At 24.7% G+C, this 14,802-nt stretch overlaps 1 protein-coding gene across 1 annotated transcript; it reads right to left on the bottom strand.

The window, feature by feature from the left end:
• Positions 1–7,247: 7,247 nt before the first annotated feature.
• On the bottom strand, positions 7,248–13,713 carry LOC120076364 (MADS-box protein CMB1). The gene is made up of 8 exons (XM_039030176.1): positions 13,440–13,713; positions 12,685–12,763; positions 12,402–12,463; positions 12,167–12,266; positions 11,020–11,061; positions 10,871–10,912; positions 8,587–8,717; positions 7,248–7,505 (listed from the first exon to the last, which is right to left on the bottom strand). The coding sequence occupies exons 1-8, from the start codon at positions 13,622–13,624 to the stop codon at positions 7,415–7,417; spliced, it is 732 nt and encodes a 243-aa protein (XP_038886104.1). The 5' UTR covers positions 13,625–13,713; the 3' UTR covers positions 7,248–7,414.
• Between the last annotated feature and the right edge of the window lie 1,089 nt (positions 13,714–14,802).

Below are 14,802 nucleotides of genomic sequence, written 5' to 3'. Positions count from 1 at the left end.
TATTTTATTTTAATAAATTCCAACCGACAAATTTACCATTAATATTGTATGTTATCTAAACTATTTAATATATTGTACTAAATAAATATTAATATACAATTTTATTATTAATTATCAATATTCTTATTATTTTATATTTTTTTGATTATTTTTACTAATTAAATTAAATACTTTAATTTATTAGGTTTAACTAATGGTTTAGTTATTCATCTTCTTATTTTGAGTGATTAAATAAATAATTAATCAACATAGAAATATACTAAATAATGCTAAATTTAATTTACGAAAATTTTCACTAGAAAAAATGTCAAACTATTTACACAAATAGTAAAAAAATAAAAAATACTGATAGATATTGATAAACTTCTGTCATCTTTTATCACCCCTATCAAAGAAGATCAAATTTTTGCTATGATGTGTAAATAGTTTCTCTTGTTTTTCTATTTTTTAAAATTCCTCTTTAATTTACCACTATATTAATTGTTCTCTTACATTTAATTAAATAATTGTCTAATTTTGATTTCTATATGCAAAATTGGTAAATCAAATACATATATTTTTTAAAATCTTTTTAGACATTAATTATCATGTATGTCCAAACACGAGCATTAATTGACCTAGACATTTCAATCTTAGATATTCAATATAGATATGCATGAAACAATATCTGCTATCCAAACACGCTCTTTGTGTGTTAACGAGAACTTTGTTTAACCCTTGAATCGAAACAAAGTTAGGTTTTGTTTAGAGATGACTTTGATTTCACAGCGTAAAGTTGTTTGTCGTAAAAATTGAAAATATAATGAATTGAAATATGACTCTCTATCATTATCAGAATGCACCAAAAGCGTGTTATTCATATATTGTTCCTCATAATTTTAGTGAGTGAAAATCAAAGTCATCCATACAATATTAATGCTCTCAAATGCTAGTTCTCATGCTCCTCTTCCCTCCCTTGTGGTCGCCGCTCTAAACCCTATTAATGGTGTGTGATGAGTAATATGGATAATTAACACATATTTAGTAAAATCATACTTCATTATTAATTTTGGGGCAAACGACACTACAAATCTGAAAGTTGGGTCCTTTGTGCCAAAAAAATCCAATAGAGTTTGGATTTTTTTTTTTTTTTTTTGATCTTGTGATTTGTGTTAATTGATTTGAGATATATTTAAATATTTTGTAATTTATTGATTTAAGCTAAGATTGATTAGTGATTTAGCATAGTAACAAAATAAGACACCATGCACTCACACCTTAATGTCATAGGATGTCTTTAGAGGGATTACGCCCTAATGTTACTTTCTCCTTCATTAATATTTATTATTACTACTTATTGGACAATCTTCTACAAATTTTCTTGCACATACAAGATATGGAGTGTTGCCAAAGTGAAAACCAACCATGAAATATTGAAGATAATTAAATTTTGAAATGTAATTTATAATTTATTTGATTTCAACATTTACCACTCACATTTAAAAAGAAAATTCAATAATAATTGAACTTGGCTAAGGAATATTATATTCTTGAAACAAATTAAAAGATTTTGGATAAAATCAAACCAACTTGATACTTGTTTGCATAATTCAGCCAACCCTACACCTAGACTATCCCCCTTTGAATGTAAAGCTTCTCACCCAAATATAAAATCCAAAATTAAATATGTACTAATTAGTTACATGATAAGTAAAGTGAGATGTACAAATGTACCATAGAATCCCTTTTTGTAAACTATGCCACTTTAACTTTTATCTTATTGTATTAAAAATAAATAAAAAAATAAATGGAGCATATGGATATTTGAAATTACAAACCTAAATAAAAATATGTATATCAATTATCGTTGAATTATGTTCATTTTGATCTTCTATTATATTTTTTTTATTATATTAGTTAAATAGATAATGTCTCGTGTAATAATTTAGTCCACCACACATCAAAGAAGAACTACCATAAAATTTTTATTCAAAAAGTAAAATCTGAAAAAATTTAGTAAATATAAAATTCTAACACATTTTAAAAGAAAATAAAAAGTACACAAAATGCTCAAGAAATAGTCTCGCAGAAATTTTGGATGGAGGATCATACTATCGACCTGAGACTTGTCTGATTTTATAGATTTCTTTTAACAAAATATTAGAGGAAAAGAAGGGATCAGAAGACACACCGAAAGTATCTATTTTTCCTTTCCTTTTCTTTTTATTTGATCAGTTCTTTGGTTGTTAATTACTATAAATCTCCTTTTTGTCTCAATGAAGCATCCTTTTTAAAAAAGAAAAAATCACTATATATTATTTTTCAAATGCATTGGCAAAGTTTGGTGCATGTTCTTGTGATAATATTTATACATTTCATATAAGATGTTGAAAAGGAAGGCTGTTTTATTTGGTGTATGTAAATGACATTATTACACAGAGAGAGAGGATCGTATGGAATTCATGTACATAAAATTTCAAAGTATGTACTAACAAAATAATTCTTTTAAAGAAAAAAGAAAAAAAAATTGTCTAAGATCTCAGAAATAACATTTAGGTAACAAAATTATTATCCAACTTGCCAGAAATAATAAAATTTCACAATGTCAACATTATGAGGTTGGAAAGAATAGTTTGTTTTTATATTTACTTTGTTGAATACTATTTTAATCTCTTTATTTTTAATTTTAATTCATTTTGATATCTGTATTTTTAAAATATTTATTTTAGTCTTTATACTTTAAACTCAAACGTCCATTTTAGTCTTGCTACTTCGTTTATAGAAGACCAAAATAGTCAATTTTTGAAAGTACGATAACTAAAATGAATTGAAGTTGAAAGTACAAAGACAAATCAAATTGAACATTTTGAAACTAGAGACTAACAAAAATTGAAAGTACGTTAACAAAAATGAACATTTAGAGAAGTGCCACAAAATTAAAAATATATTGACCAAAATAGTATCTAAACCTAAATTTAATCATTTCACCATTATCATGCACCAACATTTTAGTACAAATTATACATTTGTACGATGATTTCATATTAAATTCATATCTTCAAATTTTATTGGATTTTATTTACATCTTTATTGCCTTGAATAAACTTTTGCTACACCCCTTTCTCTCCTAAAGTCCCTAAATTATAAGGTAATTGCAATAACTTTAACTATAATAAATTACACTAATGAAAAAGAAAGCACCCACATAATTGATAGTGTATAAATTTATAATAAATGAACTTTATCATTAAATTTTAGTGTTTTAATGCTGAAAATATGTCATATTTAGTGAATAGAGAAAAGGATTGATCATATATTCTAATTTATTACTATATGCAAACTTTTGCATTTATTATATTTCAATATTTTTTTAGAGTATGAAAATTTTAAAGTATATATACATATTGTTGAATTCCCCCCTTGGTAACATCACTTTCTTTTTAACTATATATGTATAAATAAATTTCCAAGAAGAGGAATATGAGTTAATGGGGTACTTTTTTTTTAAAATGGCATAAAAAATTACATGGTGAACATTACTGTTGTGGGTTGTTTTTGAGTTTTGTGTTTATATATACCATTTATTACAATGAATGAAAGTTTAAATATAAGTTATTAAAGTGCATTAATTTTGTTTGAACATTTGTGTGTACCCTACATATATTATAATATAAGCAATCCCCAAAAATGTCACTCTCCCCCACAACACATGATCTTTATTTCATTTTCAAATAATGCCCCAAAATCTCACTTTCATTTTCTTTCTCTTTTTTTCTTTCCCATTTGCTCCTCTTCAAAATAATAATAATAATAATAATAATAATAATAACAATAATTATAATTATAAAAAAAAAAAGCTTATTGAATTATATGGTGTGTAGATAGAATATTTGAATGAAGCACATTTCTATTCTGAAAAATACTCTTATTAGATTTAAAATGGTGGTAGAGAATTGACATATATATATTTTTTATTTTCCAAAACAATGAGAGAAGGTTGAATATTAATGAGCAAAAAAGAAAAAAAAAATCATTTTGACCAAAGACTTGAATTCAATTCCATATTCAATTATATACATGATTTTCTTTAATAGGTAAAGATAATAGCACACCTCTCTCAAAAATAAAATTAAAAAAATAAATAAACAAACTAAAGTGAATTTAGCTCCATGATAATTCAAATATACTTCTTTAGATATTCAACAGTTGTTGTATGTTGTACTAAAAAAACCAATATTAAATTTGTCGGTTTATTAGGATAGAAAATCGACTCTTTTCGATATGATTCCATATTCCTTTTCATCTTAAAAACTATTTAAAACAAAATCGAACTGAAAATCTATGTAATGACCAGTTTTTGAAAACACAAGCTACTTGACTACAAATTAAATTTTTGAGTTGCATTACAAGTTACTAATTTTGACCACATTTTCTCCCCTATTGCTTTGGAAGACCTACCAAATTCTTAACCACCTTACACAATTTTTGAAGTGTCAATTTGTAAACTTTTACATGGTACATACATAATGTGACAGAATTATAAAAAAGCAATTAAAGAATTAAATTTTTTATTGTGCCTGAATTAATTTATTTGTAAGAGCTTAAATAGTACATATTGTGGCCAAAATAAAAAATCAAACAAACGATGAAGCAAAACGATTAAAATGTATTTAAATTTAATCGACTACGGGTAGTTTAGAATGTTTTCAAATATATTTTAATCGATTCTTATCAAATGTATTTAAACAAAAACGATTTTTAAAAAAAAAAATTGTCAAATCAATCCAATCGAGTACTAAGCAAAATAGTTTTGGTAAAAATCCATGCATGAGTTTAGATAGTTTATTGAAAATGTTAAAAAGTGTTGTTTTCTACATAAAAATGGTTGGCTATGTTTAATATAGTTCTTTAAGCACAAATCCTTTCCATTTTTTGGTCATATGAATTTGAAATTTAAATTTTATATTGCCTAAAATTGGAAAATTTGTTTTTAATTTGTAAAGCACTAGTTTAGATTATTTTGTATAAAAAAAATTATTTATGAGGAACTAAGTTTCACGTTTTAGTCCATAAATATAACAAACAAACAAAAAAAAAACTCTACCAAATGAAATGGAGAAAAAAATTTTGAGGAGTTGTTTTAAATGATAAAATTATTGAAAATATTTTTAAGTATAGTAAAATATTTATTGTTGATAGACGTCTATTACGGATAGTAATATTTTATCATATTTGTATATAAGTTGATTCATATTTATTTATTTGAAAACAACTCAAAAATTTATGAACCAAGTGAGAATTTTAATTTTTTTTTTGGAATGTCTCACATTATATATATATATTACTAAGAAAAAGTCATGGGAGCAAAAGAGGGTGCATTCATTTAGAACAATACTATAAAAAGTATATTAAAAAACAAATACTCTATAATTACAAACAAAGAAAGGTAATATATAGAGTAAAGACAAAAGAGAAAGTCTGTCTACATTAAAAGCTCATAAACCTAAGTCTATAATTACTAGGACACTATATATATACCATGCCCTACACAAGAGTGTGGAGCCAATTTTTGCACACTTTATTGATAATGCCTTGGATTCTTGAATTATTGTTGAAGGTTTTGACTACATTTATAGTAAATTTGAGTTTGCCCAAGTCTTTATAATTAATGAATGTTTTTTTTTTTTTTTTTATCATCAATATATGTAATAAATTCATTTTGTAATTTTGAATCTGTGATTTTTTTCAGTTCAACAATCGTAATTGAGATGATAATTAGTGTTTTTATTTCATTGAACTACATTCTTATTAACATTAAATATGTGATGAATTGTCATGAAATTGAGATTTTTTATGAGGAGAGACGAGAGAATAAATTTCAAGAATTATGTGGTCTTAGTATTGAATTTATAGTATCTAAAATAAAGTAATAGAGATTTTAAACGACTCTCAAGGTTCTCCAATCTGCACTGGGTTCAAAAGGTTTGACAAGGGGTAGCCTATCAAGACGTTAAAAGGGGAGGCTATTCAAATTGGCCTTTTTATTCCCTTCTTTGGTTGAGAGGGGAGGAGTGTCAACGTCTACTAGTGGAATCAAACTCGGCTGATATCATTTGAGTCCTAAACAATTCGGACGTTGATCTTTCTAAATCAAAGAGCATGGTGGATGTCACTATTGCGCTTGCCAAGTGTTTTGACAATGTTTCCTTTTGTTATTGTAATCATTCTTGTAATTTTATCACCCATTCTCTAGCAAGTGTTGCTATGAACCTTTTTGATCACCAAGGTCTTTCCTCTAAGGAGGAAGGTCGTGATGCTTGTTGGGATGACATGTACTTTAGTTGGGTATCCTCTATTCTTAATGAGGACTTTTCTTGTGATTAGTTTCCAATTTTAATGAAGTTTTTTAAAAATAAAAAACAAAAAACAAAGCAATGGTTTCGTCGGGCAAAAAAAAAAAAAAATTGGTTACTAAATTTTGGGTTTAATTTTTATTTGATCCTTAAATTTCAAAATATTATACTTCCGGTCCTTAAATTTTAAGTTTAATTTTAATTTAGTCCTTAGGTTTCAAAAGGTTACAATATTTTACCATTGAGATTCGATTTTTGTTTCTATTTGGTCCATAGGTTTAAAGATTTACACTCTTAACCTCAATTTTTCTGTTAAATACTCACTTTTAGTATTTGAAGTTAGTGTTTATTAATTAATTTAAAATAATTATGAAATAAAATTCTAATAGTGATAAAAAATAATGAAGTTTAATTAATTATAATTTTTTAAAATTAATTAATAGACAATAATACTAATGACATAAAGTGATTATATAGTGAAAAGTGTAGTTAAAATCTGGAAATTCAATGACCAAATTGAAATTAAATTTAAATCTCAAAGATAAAATTGTAATATTTTGAAATTTATGAACTAAACTGAAACTTAATTCAAAATTTAAGAACTAAAAATGTAACATTTTAAAATTGATAAACCAAATTACAACGAGATCTCCCAGAACTTGTAGACTAAAAAAAATATTTTTTCAAAACAAACAGAAAAGATTAGGATGGACGTCAGTAAAGATGACACACAAATCAAAAGAAAAAATAAAATAAAAGACTAATTACTGTCTCAACTATAAGTTAAAAAATCAAAATAGTCATCAAATCAAACAAAACTGGAAGCAGACCCGCGAACAAAATGAAAATCAAATGGAAATTTGGAAATGATTATTAGAAAATGAAATTAACAGAAAATAATTAAAATATAAATACTATGGATGAAAATGAAGTATTCACTAGATAATTATATATATCTTTTTAAGGGACACTAGATAATTATATGGTTCGTAAATTTATTATAATCACATATATTTTTACTGTTACAATATTGAATGGATTGAAATAGAGTTATGGTTTTTGTAAATTTATTTGAGAATAGATCAAAGCAGCATCCAGTGTGAAGGCAATCCATTACCATCTGGCCCAGAGTTTATAACATTTTCTTGATTTGAAACTTCTCCTGTATTGTAACTAAAAAACAACAAACAAATTAATTACATATACATAAATAAAAACATTTTAATTTATATGATGAAATTAAGGGTTTTAATTAAATTCACTCCATTTTAGAAAATATATAAAGTTTAAATGATAAATTTAGTCGAGAGTTTTATGACACTTTAATATCTAAACTTTAATCTTCTATAAATAAATCACTCAACTTTTAATTTTGTGTTTAATACATACATGAAAAATTCACAATTTTTAAAAATTAATTGTTTTGTTAAATATATATATATATATTTTAAAATAAGATACCAAAAGGGAGAGGAGAAATCACCCCTAAATATCTCAATTAGATTGACACATTCTTAACGTCATCATCACCCCCAATTCCAATCCAATTGAGAGAGTTTCATTGCATCAACAAATATTTACATAGAAAAGTCTATAATGCTAAAGAAAAGTCTTACCAATTTAAAGCGATATAAGCTGCATCATAATTAGAAAATAGTTTGGATTGGTGCTCTGTTAGATATAAATGTGATATTTTTTTTTAATTAATTTTAACCCTACTGTGTTCAGTAAATTTGTACTTATAAAGATTTAAATATTATTTTGATCATGAATTTTTTTGTTTTTATTCATTTTAATTCTTATACTTTCAAAATATTCATTTTAATCCCTATATTCGTTTCGGTCTTTGTAATTTCAAAAAATGACAATTTTGGTCTATTCATTTCCATTTTTAACTTCATTTTTAAGGGGATCAAAATGATCAATTTTTAAAAGTTCAATGATAAAAATGAACTAAAGTTGAAAGTATAAGAACTAAAATGAAATAAAACAGAAAGTATAAGAACCAAAATAAGCATTTTGAAAGTACACGGACCAAAATGAGTCAAAGTTGAAAGTATAGAGACCAAGATGAACATTTTAAAAATATAGGGACCAAAATGAATTAACAACAAAAGTATATGGATCAAAATAATATTAATATAAAAAAAAAGTTAAATTAGTAATTTTAAAAGTTTAAAGACCGAATAGACACCAGCACCAGAAGTTTAAGAATTAAATGTGTGATATAAGTAATAGATAATAATAATTTTACCTATTTTCCAATGCAATGATATTATTATTATTATTGCTTTGAAGAAAGCCCCCAGGTTGTCTGCAATATTTTAAATTGTTGGGCTCTGAAGAATCCCATGATGTATGAAGAGATGCACTACTTTCCTCCAACTGTGCCATTCAAACCAATATATATAACTGCAGATTAGTTCTATGGTAATACCTACTCCTTCTATTATACATTTGATATGTTACTAAATAATTTGTTAATTTTATTTTATAAATCTCACACAATTTCTAAGTACCTGAAATTTTTTGAGAAAATTATCATTTTAATCTCTCAATTTTCAACAATACGTTGTTTTCTGAAGGTACTTGTGTAATTTCTTTTTTCTTATAATTATAAAAGAAGATGGAAGGAGGGTGGACCGAGAGGAAGAGACAAAATTTTAATTTAAAAATATAATGTAAATTGCCTTAATTTTTCTTTTCTTTTTTTAAATACTTACAGACCATTTAAAAATATTTTTAAAAATACAAGGATTAAAATGACACATTTTAAAATCTAGGGAACCAAATGCATCAACACTTAAAAATTAAAATTAAAGGATTAAAAAGGTGATTAGTTTAGAATTAGTTTCATTATGTATCACAAAGTTATAAGCATGAATCAATATATAAATTGTGAGATTAATTTTTTTTTTAACAATATACCAAGGATCATGAAATTAATAGGTACATCCAGATATTACACCTCGAATTTTTGGATAGAGGTTGTTAAATGGTGAAATTACTAAGCTGATAAAACTTTGAGATAAGTTAATCTCCATATAACAAACAAGTCTAATTTTTTTTTTTTAAAACTTTTGATTAAAATCTTATAAGTTCTCAAATTTTAAATTTTGTGTTTAATAGATTAAAAAAAACTATTATATACTTAACTAAGCTTTTTCTAAAAGAAAAATAATGATGATAATATACTTTGACTATTTGGGTCTAACCTCTTTCAAAAAAAAAAAAAAAAAAAAAATCCTATTTACCTCTAAGTCTAACTAAATTAATTTCATTATGTACGTGTGTATATATTTCTCTCTTAAATATTTTATTAATGGATTAGGCGTTTCTTTGTTTTTTTAATACTCAATATAGTAAGAAATATATATATTGAGAGCAAATATAAAAAATTTATGTTTATTTTATATTTATATAATATTATAAGTCTATATATAAATTATCTCAACTCTAAAATAATTAAAGGAGAGCAAAAATTAAATTTTTATTAGAGATGTTCATGGTAGAATTGAAACACATTTTAAATCCAATCAAATTGTTTGAGTTGTAAGTTTTTTCAATCCAAAAAATTCTTATTAAATAATGAGTCCAACCCAATTTTAACTATAAAATATTTAAGTTGGGTTGGCTCGGTTACTTAGATCATTGTTTAAATGTTTTATTTAAAAAAAATGTTAATATATAAAATAATTTATTTAATTATTTTTCACATGTTAAATAAGAATAATTTCTCCCTATAGTGTTAAAATGTTATTTTTAATAGTTGTTGAAGAACAAATAACCTAAAAAATTATAAAATTATGCAAAATTAAAAAAAAAAAAATATATATATATATATATATAATTATATTAAAAATTAAAAAAAACCATTTTTAAAAATTAATAATAAGTTCGGCTTAATTTCGATTTTTTAGGTGAACAAATGAATTAACCTAATTCAATTCAATACAAATAAATTGATAATCCAATTCAAGGCATACATATTAGGTTTGGTTAATCGAATTTTTCACGTTATGGAAATTTTTTAACACCCTGATTTTTTATATATATTTTTTTATTTATTGCAAACAAAGAACAATTTCTCCCAGCACTGCCCATGGTAAACATGGTATTTTTTGTTACCACTGAATTTTTCGGTAACTCAATGATCTTAAAATCTGGAGACATTTTTGTCATTAATAAATCTCATACTTACTTAGAAGAATAAGAAAAATTAGTAATGATTTATTTATCTCCCTTTAATAACTATTTTATTTTATTTTATTTTTGGTTTATGAAAATTAAGTTAGTTTTAATTTTGTTATTCAGTCTATCTGTATGATCTTTTAAAAGCAAAGTTGATTTTTACCAATTTTTTTAGGAAAATAGTTTTAAAACTGTTTTTATTTTTTAAATTTGACTAGAGAATGTTTATATATATATATATATATATATGAAAATCATTATAAAAAGAATCAAAAGATAGAGGCAAAAATTTAAAAAACATTAAAGGAAAAGAAATGCTATCAGATAAGACCTTAATAGTTGAATACCTTCTTCCTTAAGGCTTGATTTGTTTCCAGCAGCATATCTTCCTACAAATCAGTGGAGAAAATTAAGCACAGTTTGATTAATCTCTATATTTAATTTCAAGATCAAGAAGAAACATTAAAAACAATATATTTATATAATTAATAATTACCTTTTTTTGGAGATCAGATAACTGATCAAACATTGTTTGGCTCTGCAAAATTTCATTAAATTTAACCAAATTAATTCAACCCAACAATGATAATCTAGTCCTTAAACTTTAAATTTTTTTATCTATTTAGTTTTGAACTTTAAAAAAAATCTAATAAGTCTTTAATTTAGTGTTCAATGAATTTTAAAATTTTCAACTTTGTATTTAAAAGGTCATTGAAATGGTAATAGAAATAAAACTTGAAAGTTGTTTAAATCCTTATTTAATAATCATTTGGTTTTTTATTTATGATTTTTGAAAATTAAGATTATAGACTCTATTTTTATCTCTAAATTCCTATGTAAGTCTATTAGTTTTCTACATCAATATCTTAAAAAATTAAGTCAAGTTTTCAAAACTATTTTTTTTTTTTAAAAAAGTTTCCTTTTGGTTTTAAATTTTGATAACTAATTACAATTCAAATATCTTTTTTTTTTAAAAAAAAAAAAAAGAAGAAAGAAAAGAAAAGAAAGAGTGAATAAACTTTAAAAACTAAATACAAAGTGGTTAAGAAATAAGGCCATGGGATGTATTAGATATGAAATTCAAATTTACATATAAAATATATATCAATTAATTTTTAACAATTGAAAGTTTAGGAATATAATAAAAAAAAGATTTTCAGAAATAGAAAAATGGAGGATGATAGAGGTGGATAGAGCTTATCAATGTCTATGAATGATAGAAACTTATCGGTGTCTATCAGTAATAGAAACTATAAAAATCCATCAGTGTCTAGAAATTGATAGAAACCTATGATAGATGCTGATGAAAGTTTATTAGTGTCTATTAATGTTTTTTTTTTATACTGTTTCTGTAAATAATTTGACATTTCTTTTATCTGGGAAAATTTTTCCTATAATAACTAGTTTTAAAGATTCTTTAAATAATTCTATACAAGTCGAGTGACAAAAGAATATGTTTTTTTTTTTTTTTTCCATTAATTTTGCTAGACATGTTTAAAGTTAAAAAACGTATTATACACAAATCAAAAGTTGAGTGATACACAAGATAGTTTTGAATGTTCAGATGACCAATTTTATAAATTTAAGTTTTGATTTATTTATTACATAAGTAGCAATTACCATAATAATAATCTATATTATACCTTAGTAGATCTGATTTGCTTGAGAGACATTTCCAATTGAATTTCTAGTTGATCCAGTTCCTTCGTCTCCAAATCATCCAATTCTTCTCCAAGAAATCGTCTAATAATAACACCCCCCAAATAAATAAATAAACAATGGAAAAAAAAAAAAAAACAAAACAAAAGTATACGTTTTTTTTTCTTCTTTAAATGAAGAAATTAAAGCTTAAATTAGATGCTCTCTTATGGAGGTCACCTCTGTGAATACTGTAAACCTTCCACTTCTGCTTTCAGCTTCAAATACTCTTGGTACCATCTCTGTCTCAAACAAATATTCACTAATAAATTATTCAAACTCACTAAGTTTTTCTTTTCTTTCTCTTATACTAAATTATATTCTTATCGTCTCTTATATTAATTTTTTTCTCAGATTTTTTTAAATAATAATTGAACAATTGAGGCTACCTCTATAGTTTAAGAGTATTTTATATAATTAAGTCGAATTGGGATGAAAGGTCAAAAAAATAATGGCAAATGACCTCAGTGTCCTTTGGAGGGTGGGAGGCTTCCAATGCACCATAGCTATGTCTTTCATACCTCTCCAGGGTCTTGGCTATACTGTAATTACCCAAAAAAAAAAAATTACAAAACTTTAAATCAATGAGGTTTAGTTGGATAACGATTTTGTTTTTAATTTTTAAATTTATGCTTGTTTTATCGCTACTTCTCTGTTATGATTCTCACATTCATACAAACAAAACTATTCCAATTTTTAAAAAAATTATTTTTAGTTTTTCTTGAATTTTAAAGGCATAATTTCTAAAAAAGGAAATAACAAAGCAAATAAAATTCATATAAGCGAAAGTATTGATTATTATGAGCAAAATATTTAGGTATGCCCTGAGTTCTATTTTTGTAGCTACAATAGAGAGAGAAAAAAAAAACTAAAAAATATTTATAAAAATATAAGAAAGAAGAATTTTCCACATGGCAAATTATGAGTGGATGATTGGATATAAGCTGGAAAAAATACACTAAAATGTTTTTCGTTTATTATAAGCATAATTTTAAAAAACCAAATGAAATAAAATCTCTGTTTGAGTTTGAGTTGAGAGAGAGAAAACAATGAATTGTAGAAGCAGAGTCAGAAATTTTCCTAGGAAAGAACAAATTATCACGAGTAGAGAAATTTCCAACAATCGTTGTTTATTTCGCTCTGTCCCGAGACGTAGAAAAAGAGATAAAAGGAGATAGAGAGATTAGTAAAAAGTGATTTAAATGATGGAGAACATGCCTGGAAGAGCTTGAGAATTCATAGAGTTTGCCACGAGTGGAGAAGATGATCAATGCAACCTCAGCATCACATAAAATGGAGAGCTCATAAGCCTTTTTAAGAAGTCCATTTCTTCTTTTTGTGAAGGTAACTTGTCTATTTATTTTGTTCTCTATCTTCTTCAGCTCTACCCTCCCTCTTCCCATTCTTTTTCTTTCTTTTCTCTTATCTTTCTTTATTTCCCCATTACAATTCTCCTATTTATAACTCTCTCTCTCTCTCACTTCCCAAACCCTAGAGAGTGAAAAAAAAAAGATAAAAACCAAACAAAATCAAGAAAGAGAGGAAAGAGAATCCCACACCCATTATCTCCTTTAACTTTATGTCGGTTGAGATATATTGTCACTGTCGTGTAAGTCGATGGTTCGATGTTCACTATCCAATAATTATTAAACTTGAAATGAGTTATATGATATATTTATATACAACAACATACGAGGCTATCTTGTTTTTCACTCTTTAATTATCATTAATTAAATTTGTTTAAAGAAAATTAAAATTTAGTCTCTATGGTTTATAATTATAATTTAATCCCTATTATAAGGATTAGGGTTAGCCCCTATTTAGTCTCCATGGTTTTAAAAGTTAGCCTCTATTTATGTATCTAATCATATGAACTATTTATGAGGTATTATCAAACTATAAATTAGACTAAATTCAAATGTTCAAAACCATAATTAGGGATTAAATTCTAATTTCTCTAAATTATAGAAACCAAATTTATAATTTAATAAAAAAAATATATTATTTACGGTTTAGAATTTAAATTATAAATGTATATTCTCTCTATTCAAAATTTTGTTATTTCCTCATATATTTTCAATGATTAAGATATTCTCTAGTGTAATATTTTTGGAAAAAAATTTAAAACTTTAACAATTTATCTTAGTAATTTATTGGAAAAAGAAGAGCTTGTTTTTTTTTTTTCTTTTGTCTTTCTCTATATAGATTTGAGTTTTTCCTAGGATTATAATCACAAATAGCAATATTTCTTAATATTGAAATTAACTCTAAAAAAGAGATAGGATGTTATAAGTGAATACATTAAATTGTTTCTATTTAAGATATCAAAATATTAAAATAAAAATAATTCCATTCTGAAAAAGAAAGAAAGAAAGAAAGAAAGAAAAAAAAAAAATATATATATATATGTATATGTATACAGATAGATAGATAGGGTCCCACTGTCAGCCTTTCCAATGTTGTAGCTAACCCTGAGGAACCGTTTAAACTTTTGGGTCATTACGTGTCGAAATTTGAGTGGGCAATAAGGATGAGGCTTATGCCACCATAAATTGTCTGAGTTTACTTTGACAGAATGACG

This window comes from Benincasa hispida, chromosome 4, assembly GCF_009727055.1.
Source record: "Benincasa hispida cultivar B227 chromosome 4, ASM972705v1, whole genome shotgun sequence".
NCBI lineage: Eukaryota > Viridiplantae > Streptophyta > Magnoliopsida > Cucurbitales > Cucurbitaceae > Benincasa > Benincasa hispida.
This window is presented reverse-complemented; position numbering and strand designations above follow the sequence as displayed.

Coding starts and splice junctions, on each gene's coding strand:
- LOC120076364 (XM_039030176.1), bottom strand. CDS start 13,624: ATGGGAAGAGGGAGGGTAGAGCTGAAGAAGATAGAGAACAAAATAAAT. Junction 12,764..13,439: donor GAATTCTCAAGCTCTTCCAG/GCATGTTCTCCA, acceptor GGGTAATTACAG/TATAGCCAAGACCCTGGAGA. Junction 8,718..10,870: donor ATCAAGCCTTAAGGAAGAAG/GTATTCAACTAT, acceptor TGAATGGCACAG/TTGGAGGAAAGTAGTGCATC.